The sequence below is a fragment of the Petromyzon marinus genome, chromosome 66, assembly GCF_048934315.1.
Source record: "Petromyzon marinus isolate PM22_M1 ecotype Great Lakes invasive population chromosome 66, UKy_Petmar_22M1.pri1.0, whole genome shotgun sequence".
Lineage (NCBI taxonomy): Eukaryota > Metazoa > Chordata > Hyperoartia > Petromyzontiformes > Petromyzontidae > Petromyzon > Petromyzon marinus.
This window is the reverse complement of record NC_133732.1, coordinates 5236862-5250566: the sequence shown is the minus strand read 5'-3', so window position 1 is coordinate 5250566 and position 13705 is coordinate 5236862. Positions and strand designations below refer to the sequence as shown.

Sequence of the window (13705 nt, the reverse complement as noted above, 5' to 3'; positions counted from 1 at the left end):
TGTGTGTGTCTGTGTGTGTGTCTGTGTATGTGTGTCTGTGTCTGTGTGTGTGTATGTCTGTGTGTGTCTGTGTGTGTGTGTGTGGTACAGACTGGCACAGACTATTTACTTCGTGAATACTCCAGCAGAGAGAACTTGGTCTCGGAACTACAGGTGAGAGAGAGACACGGACACACAGAGACAGCTGTCACTGGGGGTGCCCCTAGGCTATAGACCCACACACACAGTACCAATCATCGCTACCCCTACTACTGCCAGCAGGCTGACTCACAGAGACAGCTGTCACTGGGGGTGCCCCTAGGCTATAGACCCACACAGCAGCAATCATCGCTACCCCTACTACTACCAGCAGGCTGACACACAGAGACAGCTGTCACTGGGGGTGACCCTAGGCTCTAGACACACACAGCAGCACCAATCATCGCTACCCCTACTACTGCCAGCAGGCTGACACACAGAGACAGCTGTCACTGGGGGTGCCCCTAGGCTATAGACCCACACAGCAGCACCAATCATCGCTACCCCTACTACTACCAGCAGGCTGACACACAGAGACAGCTGACACTGGGGGTGCCCCTAGGCTATAGACTCACACAGCAGCAGCAATCATCGCTACCCCTACTACTGCCAGCAGACTGACACACAGAGACAGCTGACACTGGGGGTGCCCCTAGGCTATAGACCCACACAGCAGCAGCAATCATCGCTACCCCTACTACTACCAGCAGGCTGACACACACAGAGACAGCTGACACTGGGGGTGCCCCTAGGCTATAGACCCACACAGCAGCAGCAGAATCATCGCTACCCCTACTACTACCAGCAGGCTGACACACACAGAGACAGCTGACACTGGGGGTGCCCCTAGGCTATAGACACACAGCAGCAGCAATCATCGCTACCCCTACTACTGCCAGCAGACTGACACACAGAGACAGCTGACACTGGGGGTGCCCCTAGGCTATAGACCCACACAGCAGCAGCAATCATCGCTACCCCTACTACTACCAGCAGGCTGACACACACAGAGACAGCTGACACTGGGGGTGCCCCTAGGCTATAGACCCACACAGCAGCAGCAGAATCATCGCTACCCCTACTACTACCAGCAGGCTGACACACACAGAGACAGCTGACACTGGGGGTGCCCCTAGGCTATAGACCCACACAGCAGCAGCAGCAATCATCGCTACCCCTACTACTGCCAGCAGGCTGACACACAGAGACAGCTGTCACTGGGGGTGCCCCTAGGCTATAGACCCACACAGCAGCACCAATCATCGCTACCCCTACTACTACCAGCAGGCTGACGCTACAGAGACAGCTGTCACTGGGGGTGCCCCTAGGCTATAGACCCACACAGCAGCACCAATCATCGCTACCCCTACTACTAGCAGGCTGACACACAGAGACAGCTGTCACTGGGGGTGCCCCTAGGCTATAGACACACACACACAGTACCAATCATCGCTACCCCTACTACTACCAGCAGACTGACACACAGAGACAGCTGTCACTGGGGGTGCCCCTAGGCTATAGACCCACACACACAGTACCAATCATCGCTACCCCTACTACTACCAGCAGACTGACACACAGAGACAGCTGCCACTGGGGGTGCCCCTAGGCTCTAGACTCACACAGCAGCAGCAATCATCGCTACCCCTACTACTACCAGCAGGCTGACACACAGAGACAGCTGTCACTGGGGGTGCCCCTAGGCTATAGACCCACACAGCAGCAGCAATCATCGCTACCCCTACTACTGCCAGCAGGCTGACACACAGAGACAGCTGTCACTGGGGGTGCCCCTAGGCTATAGACCCACACACACAGTACCAATCATCGCTACCCCTACTACTACCAGCAGGCTGACGCTGCAGAGACAGCTGACACTGGGGGTGCCCCTAAGCTCTAGACCCACACAGCAGCAGAATCATCGCTACCCCTACTACTACCAGCAGGCTGACGCTACAGAGACAGCTGTCACTGGGGGTGCCCCTAGGCTATAGACCCACACAGCAGCACCAATCATCGCTACCCCTACTACTACCAGCAGACTGACACACACAGAGACAGCTGTCACTGGGGGTGCCCCTAGGCTATAGACCCACACACAGCATCAATCATCGCTACCCCTACTACTGCCAGCAGGCTGACACACACAGAGACAGCTGACACTGGGGGTGCCCCTAGGCTATAGACACCCACACAGCACCAATCATCGCTACCCCTACTACTACCAGCAGGCTGACACACAGAGACAGCTGTCACTGGGGGTGCCCCTAGGCTATAGACCCACACAACAGCAGCAGAATCATCGCTACCCCTACTACTACCAGCAGGCTGACACACACAGAGACAGCTGTCACTGGGGGTGCCCCTAGGCTATAGACCCACAGCAGCACAATCATCGCTACCCCTACTACTACCAGCAGACTAACACACACAGAGACAGCTGTCACTGGGGGTGCCCCTAGGCTATAGACCCACACAACAGCAGCAGAATCATCGCTACCCCTACTACTACCAGGCTGACACACAGAGACAGCTGTCACTGGGGGTGCCCCTAGGCTATAGACCCACACAGCAGCAACCACATTCATCGCTACCCCTACTACTACCAGCAGACTGACACACACAGAGACAGCTGTCACTGGGGGTGCCCCTAGGCTCTAGACCCACACAGCAGCAGCACCAATCATCGCTACCCCTACTACAGCCTGACACACAGAGACAGCTGACACTGGGGGTGCCCCTAGGCCCTAGACCCACACAACAACAGCAGCAGCAGCAGCAGCAATCCATCCCCCCTAGTGCCAGCTGTTACCCATCCATCAGGTCCGGCACTTGCCCCGATCACCCCGCGGAGGCTACCTGGGGTGAGGTGACGGTGTGGGTGAGGGTGCATCTTTACCTTTGTCTTGTGTGTCGTCACACCCCTCCACCACCCCACCACCCGACCCCCGTCACGCCAATCACAGCACGTGCCACCCGCCGTGTTCTCAGACCCAGCGGAGATCAGTCAGCTGCTGGCGCTGAAGGATCACAAGCTCGAGCGCTTGGAGTTTCCCAAGATGCAACAGCAGCCGGATGAGGTTGTTGTGGGTGGTGGTGGCGGTGGTGGCGGTGGTGGTGGTGGTGGCGGTGGTGGTGGTGGCGGTGGTGGCGGTGGTGGTGGTGGTGGTGGTGGCGGTCCAGCAGTGGAGAAGGTAGATTCGTGATGAGGGAGAGATGGACACGTTGAGAGAGTGAGTGAGTGGGTGGGTGGGTGAGTGGGTGAGTGGGTGAGTGGGTGAGTGAGTGAGTGGGTGAGTGAGTGAGTGTGTGAGTGTGTGAGTGAGTGGGTGAGTGGGTGAGTGAGTGGGTGGGTGAGTGGGTGGGTGAATGGGTGGGTGAGTGAGTGAGTGTGAGTGAGTGGGTGAGTGAGTGGGTGGGTGAGTGAGTGAGTGTGTGAGTGTTTGAGTGTGTGAGTGAGTGAGTGTGTGAGTGAGTGAGTGAGTGTGTGTGAGTGTGTGAGTGTGTGTGAGTGTGTGAGTGAATGAGTGTGTCTGTGAGTGAGTGTGAGTGAGTGTGTGTGAGTGAGTCTATGAGTGAGTGAGTGAGTGAATGGGTGTGTGTGTGTGAGTGTGTGTGAGTGAGTTAGTGAGTCTGTGAGTGAGTGAGTGTGAGTGAGTGAATGAGTGTGACTGTGTGTGCCTGTGGGTGAGTGATAATGTGTCGGTGTGTATTTGTGTCAGTGGGTGAGTCTCAGTGAGTGAATGTGCGTGTGTGCGTGTGTGAGTGTGTGAGTGTGAGTGAGTGAATGAGTGTGTGTGTGTGGGTGAGTGATAATGTGTCGGTGTGTATTTGTGTGAGTGGGTGAGTCTCAGTGAGTGAATGTGCGTGTGTGAGTGTGTGAGTGAGTGTGAGTGAGTGAATGAGTGTGTCTGTGGGTGAGTGATAATGTGTCGGTGTGTATTTGTGCGAGTGGGTGAGTGTACGTGAGTGAATGTGTGTGTGAGTGTTTTTTGATAATGTGAGTGTGAGTGTCTGTGTAGGGAGTGGTGGGTGTAGTGGTTAGCGCCACGCTGCGCTACGAACCCGGACGCTCACGGCCAACACCACCAACACCAGTGACGATCATCCAAACCGGTCCTGGGCCTCTCCTAGGTCGACTCAGCCTCAAATGAGCACCTGGTGTCGTGGTGTGCAGTGAACATCGCTAGCACTGGGGGAGACAAAGGCGGCCGGGCGTGGCGGTGCTGTCCACCCACCCCCTCGTGTGTACCACACCGCCCGGTAGCCTTCATAGCTGCTGCTGCTGCTACTCGCTACTAACAGCACTTGCCCCTACAGTCTGTTGAGGCTACACGGGGGACCTTTGTCTTTGTGTTGTGCGCGTCCGCGTGCTCCTGATATTATTAAAGCCGTCAAAAAATCTCTCCTGTCGTGCTTTGCTTTACCGAGCCGACCATCCGGCGGGCAAATTGGGGGGGGGTTTCCCTGGGGGGGGGCTTGTGAGCGGCGAGCGGTCCACCTGTATTGACGGATCGAGGCCACGACCACCACCCCACCCACTTACCCACCCCCCCCATCCGCTTCCGGAACCTTCTGGCTGGATCTGGACGCTCGCTGCACCGGCAGACTCCACCGTCCACTTCCGTCACCTGAACACGCTCCCATTGTCGGTCATTCCCGTGGCCACCAGTCCACTCGCACCGCAGGCTGACTCCCCTGTCATCACCTCCCGTGGCCACCAGTCCACTCGCACCGCAGACTGACTCCCCCTGTCATCACCTCCCGTGGCCACCAGTCCACTCGCACCGCAGACTGACTCCCCCTGTCATTACCTCCCGTGGCCACCAGTCCACTCGCACCGCAGACTGACTCCCCCTGTCATTACCTCCCGTGGCCACTAGTCCACTCACACTGCAGACTGACTCCCCTGTCATTACCTCCCGTGGCCACCAGTCCACTCACACTGCAGACTGACTCCCCTGTCATTACCTCCCGTGGCCACCAGTCCCTTCATACTCACAGCTGACTCCCCTGTCATCACCTCCCATGGCCACTAGTACACTCGCACTGCAAGCTGACTCCCCTGTCATTACCTCCCGTGACCACCAGTCCCTTCACACTCACAGCTGACTCCCCCTGTCATTACCTCCCATGGCCACCAGTCCCTTCACACTCACAGCTGACTCCCCTGTCATCACCTCCCGTGGCCACTAGTCCACTCACACTGCAAGCTGACTCGCCTGTCATCACCTCCCGTGGCCACCAGTCCACTCACACTGCAGACTGACTCCTGCTGTCATTACCTCCCGTGGCCACTAGTCCACTCACACTGCAAGCTGACTCGCCTGTCATTACCTCCCGTGACCACCAGTCCCTTCACACTCACAGCTGACTCCCGCTGTCATTACCTCCCGTGGCCACCAGTCCACTCACAGCTGACTCCCCCTGTCATTACCTCCCGTGACCACCAGTCCACTCACACTGCAGGCTGACTCCACCTGTCATCACCTCCCGTGGCCACCAGTCCACTCGCACCCCAGGCTGACTCCCCTGTCACTACCTCCCGTGACCACCAGTCCCTTCACACTCACAACTGACTCCCCTGTCACTACCTCCCGTGACCACTAGTCCACTGACACTGCAGACTGACCCCCCCTGTCATTACCTCCCGTGGCCACCAGTCCACTCGCACTGCAGACTGACTCCCCTGTCATTACCTCCCGTGGCCACCAGTCCACTCACACTGCAGACTGACTCCCCTGTCATTACCTCCCATGGCCACCAGTCCACTCACACTGCAGACTGACTCCCCCTGTCATTACCTCCCGTGGCCACTAGTCCACTCACACTTACAGCTGACTCCCCTGTCATTACCTCCCGTGGCCACTAGTCCACTCACACTCACAGCTGACTCCCCCTGTCATTACCTCCCGTGACCACCAGTCCACTCACACTGCAGACTGACTCGCCTGTCATCACCTCCCGTGACCACCAGTCCACTCGCACCCCAGGCTGACTCCCCTGTCACTACCTCCCGTGACCACCAGTCCCTTCACACTCACAACTGACTCCCCTGTCATTACCTCCCGTGGCCACTAGTCCACTCACACTGAGGACTGACTCCCCTGTCATTACCTCCCGTGGCCACCAGTCCCTTCACACTCACAACTGACTCCCCCTGTCATTACCTCCCGTGACCACCAGTCCACTCACACTGCAGACTGACTCACCTGTCATTACCTCCCGTGGCCACTAGTACACTCACACTGCAGACTGATTCCCCTGTCATTACCTCCCGTGGCCACCAGTCCACTCACACTGCAGACTGACTCCCCCTGTCATTACCTCCCGTGGCCACTAGTCCACTCACACTTACAGCTGACTCCCCTGTCATTACCTCCCGTGGCCACTAGTCCACTCACACTCACAGCTGACTCCCCCTGTCATTACCTCCCGTGACCACCAGTCCACTCACACTGCAGACTGACTCGCCTGTCATCACCTCCCGTGACCACTAGTCCCTTCACACTCACAACTGACTCCCCCTGTCATTACCTCCCGTGACCACCAGTCCACTCACACTGCAGGCTGACTCACCTGTCATTACCTCCAGTGGCCACTAGTCCACTCACACTGCAGACTGACTCCCCTGTCATTACCTCCCGTGGCCACTCGTCCACTCACACCGCAGGCTGACTCCCCTGTCATTACTTCCCATAGCCACTCGTCCACTCACACTGCAGGCTGACTCCCCTGTCATTACCTCCCGTGGCCACCAGTCCCTTCACACTCACAGCTGACTCCCCTGTCATTACCTCCCGTGACCACCAGTCCACTCACACTGCAGACTGACTCACCTGTCATTACCTCCCGTGGCCACTAGTACACTCACACTGCAGACTGATTCCCCTGTCATTACCTCCCGTGGCCACCAGTCCACTCACACTGCAGACTGACTCCCCCTGTCACTACCTCCCGTGACCACCAGTCCCTTCACACTCACAGCTGACTCCCGCTGTCATTACCTCTCGTGGCCACCAGTCCACTCGCACCCCAGGCTGACTCCCCTGTCATCACCTCCTGTAGCCACCAGTCCACTCACACTGCAGACTGACTCCCCTGTCACTACCTCCCGTGGCCACCAGTCCACTCACACTCACAGCTGACTCCCCCTGTCATTACCTCCCGTGACCACTAGTCCACTCGCACCCCAGGCTGACTCCCCTGTCATTACACATTTTTATAATCAAGGTGTTTGGGTTGGATCGCTGTAAGTATGAATGTTGTGTTGTATCCCTCCACCACCCGACTGCCAGTAAGGTTTGTCACGTAAACAACGCGCCAATTAGTTACTATTGTAGTGTATAGTGCAGTGTATAGTGTAGTTTATTATAGTATAGTGTAGTTTATTATAGTATAGTGTATAGTAGTGTATACAGTGAGGGAGAAATGTATTTGATCCCCTGCTGATTTTGTACGTTTGCCCACTGACAAAGAAATGATCAGTCTATAATTTTAATGGTAGGTTTATTTGAACAGTGAGAGACAGAATAACAACAACAAAAATCCAGAAAAACGCGTGTCAAAAATGTTAATAATTGATTTGCATTTTAATGAGGGAAATCAGTATTTGACCCCCTCTCAATCAGAAAGATTTCTGGCTCCCAGGTGTCTTTTATACAGGTAACGAGCTGAGATTAGGAGCACACTCTTAAAGGGAGTGCTCCTAATCTCAGCTTGTTACCTGTATAAAAGACACCTGTCCACAGAAGCAATCAATCAGATTCCAAACTCTCCACCATGGCCAAGACCAAAGAGCTCTCCAAGGATGTCAGAGACAAGATTGTAGGCCTACACAAGGCTGGAATGGGCTACAAGACCATTGCCAAGCAGCTTGGTGAGAAGGTGACAACAGTTGGTGCGATTATTCGCAAATGGAAGAAACACAAAAGAACTGTCAATCTCCCTCGGCCTGGGGCTCCATGCAAGATCTCACCTCGTGGAGTTGCAATGATCATGAGAACGGTGAGGAATCAGCCCAGAACTACACGGGAGGATCTTGTCAATGATCTCAAGGCAGCTGGGACAATTGGTAACACACTACGCCGTGAAGGACTGAAATCCTGCAGCGCCCGCAAGGTCCCCCTGCTCAAGAAAGCACATATACATGCCCGTCTGAAGTTTGCCACTGAACATCTGAATGATTCAGAGGACAACTGGGTGAAAGTGTTGTGGTCAGATGAGACCAAAATGGAGCTCTTTGGCATCAACTCAACTCGCCGTGTTTGGAGGAGGAGGAATGCTGCCTATGACCCCAAGAACACCATCCCCACCTTCAAACATGGAGGTGGAAACATTATGCTTTGGGGGTGTTTTTCTGCTAAGGGGGCAGGACAACTTCACCGCATCAAAGGGACGATGGACGGGGCCATGTACCGTCAAATCTTGGGTGAGAACCTCCTTCCCTCAGCCAGGGCATTGAAAATGGGTCGTAGATGGGTATTCCAGCATGACAATGACCCAAAACACACGGCCAAGGCAACAAAGGAGTGGCTCAAGAAGAAGCACATTAAGGTCCTGGAGTGGCCTAGCCAGTCTCCAGACCTTAATCCCATGGAAAATCTGTGGAGGGAGCTGAAGGTTCGAGTTGCCAAACGTCAGCCTCGAAACCTTAATGACTTGGAGAAGATCTGCAAAGAGGAGTGGGACAAAATCCCTCCTGAGATGTGTGCAAACCTGGTGGCCAACTACAAGAAACGTCTGACCTCTGTGATTGCCAACAAGGGTTTTGCCACTAAGTACTAAGTCATGTTTTGTAGAGGGGGTCAAATACTTATTTCCCTCATTAAAATGCAAATCAATTTATAACATTTTTGACATGCGTTTTTCTGGATTTTGTTGTTGTTATTATGTCTCTCACTGTTCAAATAAACCTACCATTATAATTATAGACTGATCATTTCTTTGTCAGTGGGCAAACGTACAAAATCAGCAGAGGATCAAATACTTTTTCCCCTCTCACTGTAGTAGTATAGTGTATAGTAGTGTGTAGTGTATAGTACTGTAGTGTAGTGTATAGTAGTTTATAGTGCTATGTGTAGTAGTGTGTAGTATAGTGTAATGTATAGTACTGTCGTGTTTGGTAGTGTATAGTGTAGTGTTTGGTAGTGTAGTGTATAGTAGTGTAGTGTATAGTAGTGTAGTGTATATTGTAGTGTATAGTAGTGTATAGTAGTGAATAGTGTAGTGTATAGTAGTGTATAGTGTAGTATATAGTAGTGTAGTGTATAGTAGTGTATAGTGTAGTGTATAGTAGTGTATAGTGTAGTGTGTGGACTAATCTCCATCTGTTCCATCAAACTCCCTTCTACCCCATGGGTGGACTAGTCTCCATCTGTTCCATCTCACTCCCTTCTACACCCGTGTGTGGACTAATCTCCATCTGTTCCATCTCACTCCCATCTATACCCGTGGGTGGACTAATCTCCATCTGTTCCATCTCACTCCCTTATACCCGTGGGTGGACTAATCTCCATCTGTTCCATCTCGCTCCCTTCTACACCGTGTGTGGACTAATCTCCATCTGTTCCATCTCACTTCCTTCTACACCGTGTGTGGACTAATCTCCATCTGTTCGATCTCACTCCCTTCTACCTTGTGTGTGGACTAATCTCCATCTGTTCCATCTCACTCGCTTCTACCCCGTGTGTGGACTAATCTCCATCTGTTCCATCTCGCTCCCTTCTACCCCGTGTGTGAACTAATCTCCATCTGTTCCATCTCACTCCCTTCTACACCGTGGGTGGACTAATCTCCATCTGTTCCATCTCACTCCCTTCTACCACGTGTGTGGACTAATCTCCATCTGTTCCATCTCACTCCCTTCTACCACGTGTGTGGACTAATCTCCATCTGTTCCATCTCACTCCCTTCTACCCCGTGTGTGGACTAATCTCCATCTGTTCCATCTCACTCCCTTCTACCACGTGTGTGGACTAATCTCCATCTGTTCCATCTCACTCCCATCTATACCCGTGGGTGGACTAATCTCCATCTGTTCCATCTCACTCCCTTCTAACACCGTGGGTGAACTAATCTCCATCTGTTCCATCTCACTCCCTTCTACACCGTGGGTGAACTAATCTGCATCTGTTCCATCTTGCTCCCTTCTACCCCATGGGTGAACTAATCTCCATCTGTTCCATCTCACTCCCTTCTAACACCGTGGGTGAACTAATCTCCATCTGTTCCATCTTGCTCCCTTCTACCCCGTGGGTGAACTAATCTCCATCTGTTCCATCTCACTCCCTTCTACCTCGTGGGTGGACTAATCTCCATCTGTTCCATCTCACTCCCTTCTACACCGTGGGTGAACTAATCTGCATCTGTTCCATCTTGCTCCCTTCTACCCCATGGGTGAACTAATCTCCATCTGTTCCATCTCACTCCCTTCTAACACCGTGGGTGAACTAATCTCCATCTGTTCCATCTTGCTCCCTTCTACCCCGTGTGTGGACTAATCTCCATCTGTTCCATCTCACTCCCTTCTACCTCGTGGGTGGACTAATCTCCATCTGTTCCATCTCGCTCCCTTTTACCCCGTGTGTGGACTAATCTCCATCTGTTCCATCTCACTCCCTTCTACACCGTGTGTGGACTAGTCTCCATCTGTTCCATCTCACTTCCTTCTACCCATGAGTGGACTAATCTCCATCTGTTCCATCTCACTTCCTTCTACCCATGAGTGGACTAATCTCCATCTGTTCCATCTCGCTCCCTTCTACCCATGAGTGGACTAATCTCCATCTGTTCCATCTCACTCCCTTCTACACCGTGTGTGGACTAATCTCCATCTGTTCCATCTCACTCCCTTCTACCCCGTGTGTGGACTAATCACAATCTGTTCCATCTCACTCCCTTCTACCCCGTGTGTGGACTAATCTCCATCTGTTCCATCTCACTCCCTTCTACCACGTGTGTGGACTAATCTCCATCTGTTCCATCTCGCTCCCTTCTACCCCGTGGGTGGACTAATCTCCATCTGTTCCATCTCACTCCCTTCTAACATCGTGGGTGAACTAATCTCCATCTGTTCCATCTCGCTCCCTTCTACCCCGTGGGTGAACTAATCTCCATCTGTTCCATCTCGCTCCCTTTTACCCCGTGTGTGGACTAATCTCCATCTGTTCCATCTCACTCCCTTCTACACCGTGTGTGGACTAATCTCCATCTGTTCCATCTCACTTCCTTCTACCCATGAGTGGACTAATCTCCATCTGTTCCATCTCGCTCCCTTCTACCCATGAGTGGACTAATCTCCATCTGTTCCATCTCGCTCCCTTCTACACCATGTGTGGACTAATCTCCATCTGTTTAATCTCGCTCCCTTCCACGCCGTGTGTGAACTAATCTCCATCTGTTCCATCTCGCTCCCTTCTACACCGTGTGTGGACTAATCTCCATCTGTTCCATCTCACTCCCTTCTAGACCCGTGGGTGGACTAATCTCCATCTTTTCCATCTCACTCCCTTCTATACTCGTGGGTGGACTAATCTCCATCTGTTCCATCTCGCTCCCTTCTATACTTTGTGTGGATTAATCTCCATCTGTTCCATCTCGCTCCCTTCTACACTTTGTGTGGATTAATCTCCATCTGTTCCATCTCGCTCCCTTCTAACACCGTGGGTGGACTAATCTCCATCTGTTCCATCTCGCTCCCTTCTACACCGTGTGTGGACTAATCTCCATCTGTTCCATCTCACTCCCTTCTACCTCGTGGGTGGACTAATCTCCATCTGTTCCATCTCGCTCCCTTCTACACTGTGTGTGAACTAATCTCCATCTGTTCCATCTCACTCCCTTCTACCCCGTGTGTGGACTAATCTCCATCTGTTCCATATCACTCCCTTCTACCACGTGGGTGGACTAATCTCCATCTGTTCCATCTCGATCCCTTCTACCCCGTGTATGGACTAATTTCCATCTGTTCCATCTCACTCCCTTCTACCCGTGGGTGGACTAATCTCCATCTGTTCCATCTCACTCCCTTCTACACCGTGTGTGGACTAATCTCCATCTGTTCCATCTCACTCCCTTCTACACCGTGTGTGGACTAGTCTCCATCTGTTCCATCTCACTTCCTTCTACCCATGAGTGGACTAATCTCCATCTGTTCCATCTCACTTCCTTCTACCCATGAGTGGACTAATCCCCATCTGTTCCATCTCACTTCCTTCTACCCCGTGGGTGGACTAATCTCCATCTGTTCCATCTCGCTCCCTTCTACCCATGAGTGGACTAATCTCCATCTGTTCCATCTCACTCCCTTCTACCACGTGTGTGGACTAATCTCCATCTGTTCCATCTCACTCCCTTCTACCCCGTGTGTGGACTAATCACAATCTGTTCCATCTCACTCCCTTCTACCCCGTGTGTGGACTAATCTCCATCTGTTCCATCTCACTCCCTTCTACCACGTGTGTGGACTAATCTCCATCTGTTCCATCTCACTCCCTTCTACCACGTGTGTGGACTAATCTCCATCTGTTCCATCTCACTCCCTTCTACCACGTGTGTGGACTAATCTCCATCTGTTCCATCTCGCTCCCTTCTAACACCGTGGGTGAACTAATCTCCATCTGTTCCATCTCGCTCCCTTCTACCCCGTGGGTGAACTAATCTCCATCTGTTCCATCTCGCTCCCTTTTACCCCGTGTGTGGACTAATCTCCATCTGTTCCATCTCACTCCCTTCTACACCGTGTGTGGACTAATCTCCATCTGTTCCATCTCACTTCCTTCTACCCATGAGTGGACTAATCTCCATCTGTTCCATCTCGCTCCCTTCTACCCATGAGTGGACTAATCTCCATCTGTTCCATCTCGCTCCCTTCTACACCGTGTGTGGACTAATCTCCATCTGTTCCATCTCGCTCCCTTCCACGCCGTGTGTGAACTAATCTACATCTGTTCCATCTCGCTCCCTTCTACACCGTGTGTGGACTAATCTCCATCTGTTCCATCTCACTCCCTTCTAGACCCGTGGGTGGACTAATCTCCATCTTTTCCATCTCACTCCCTTCTATACTCGTGGGTGGACTAATCTCCATCTGTTCCATCTCGCTCCCTTCTATACTTTGTGTGGATTAATCTCCATCTGTTCCATCTCGCTCCCTTCTACACTTTGTGTGGATTAATCTCCATCTGTTCCATCTCGCTCCCTTCTAACACCGTGGGTGGACTAATCTCCATCTGTTCCATCTCGCTCCCTTCTACACCGTGTGTGGACTAATCTCCATCTGTTCCATCTCACTCCCTTCTACCTCGTGGGTGGACTAATCTCCATCTGTTCCATCTCGCTCCCTTCTACACCGTGTGTGAACTAATCTCCATCTGTTCCATCTCACTCCCTTCTACCCCGTGTGTGGACTAATCTCCATCTGTTCCATATCACTCCCTTCTACCACGTGGGTGGACTAATCTCCATCTGTTCCATCTCGATCCCTTCTACCCCGTGTATGGACTAATTTCCATCTGTTCCATCTCACTCCCTTCTACCCGTGGGTGGACTAATCTCCATCTGTTCCATCTCACTCCCTTCTACACCGTGTGTGGACTAATCTCCATCTGTTCCATCTCACTCCCTTCTACCTCGTGTGTGGACTAATCTCCATCTGTTCCATCTCGCTCCCTTCTACACCGTGTGT

At 52.7% G+C, this 13705-nt stretch overlaps 1 protein-coding gene across 3 annotated transcripts in view; it reads left to right on the top strand.

Annotated features, from left to right (window-relative positions):
* LOC116957906 (TIP41-like protein) overlaps positions 1–4422 on the top strand; it is a 65049-nt gene extending 60627 nt beyond the window's left edge. For 2 of the 3 annotated variants that reach the window (XM_076054458.1, XM_076054457.1), the window contains exons 7-8: positions 91–153; positions 2985–4422. In XM_076054458.1, coding sequence (XP_075910573.1) covers positions 91–153; positions 2985–3224 — 303 coding nt within the window. In that variant the 3' untranslated portion in view covers positions 3225–4422. The remainder of the gene's footprint in view (positions 1–90; positions 154–2984) is intronic. The other variant, XM_076054459.1, reaches the window with a different exon arrangement.
* Positions 4423–13705: the final 9283 nt, after the last annotated feature.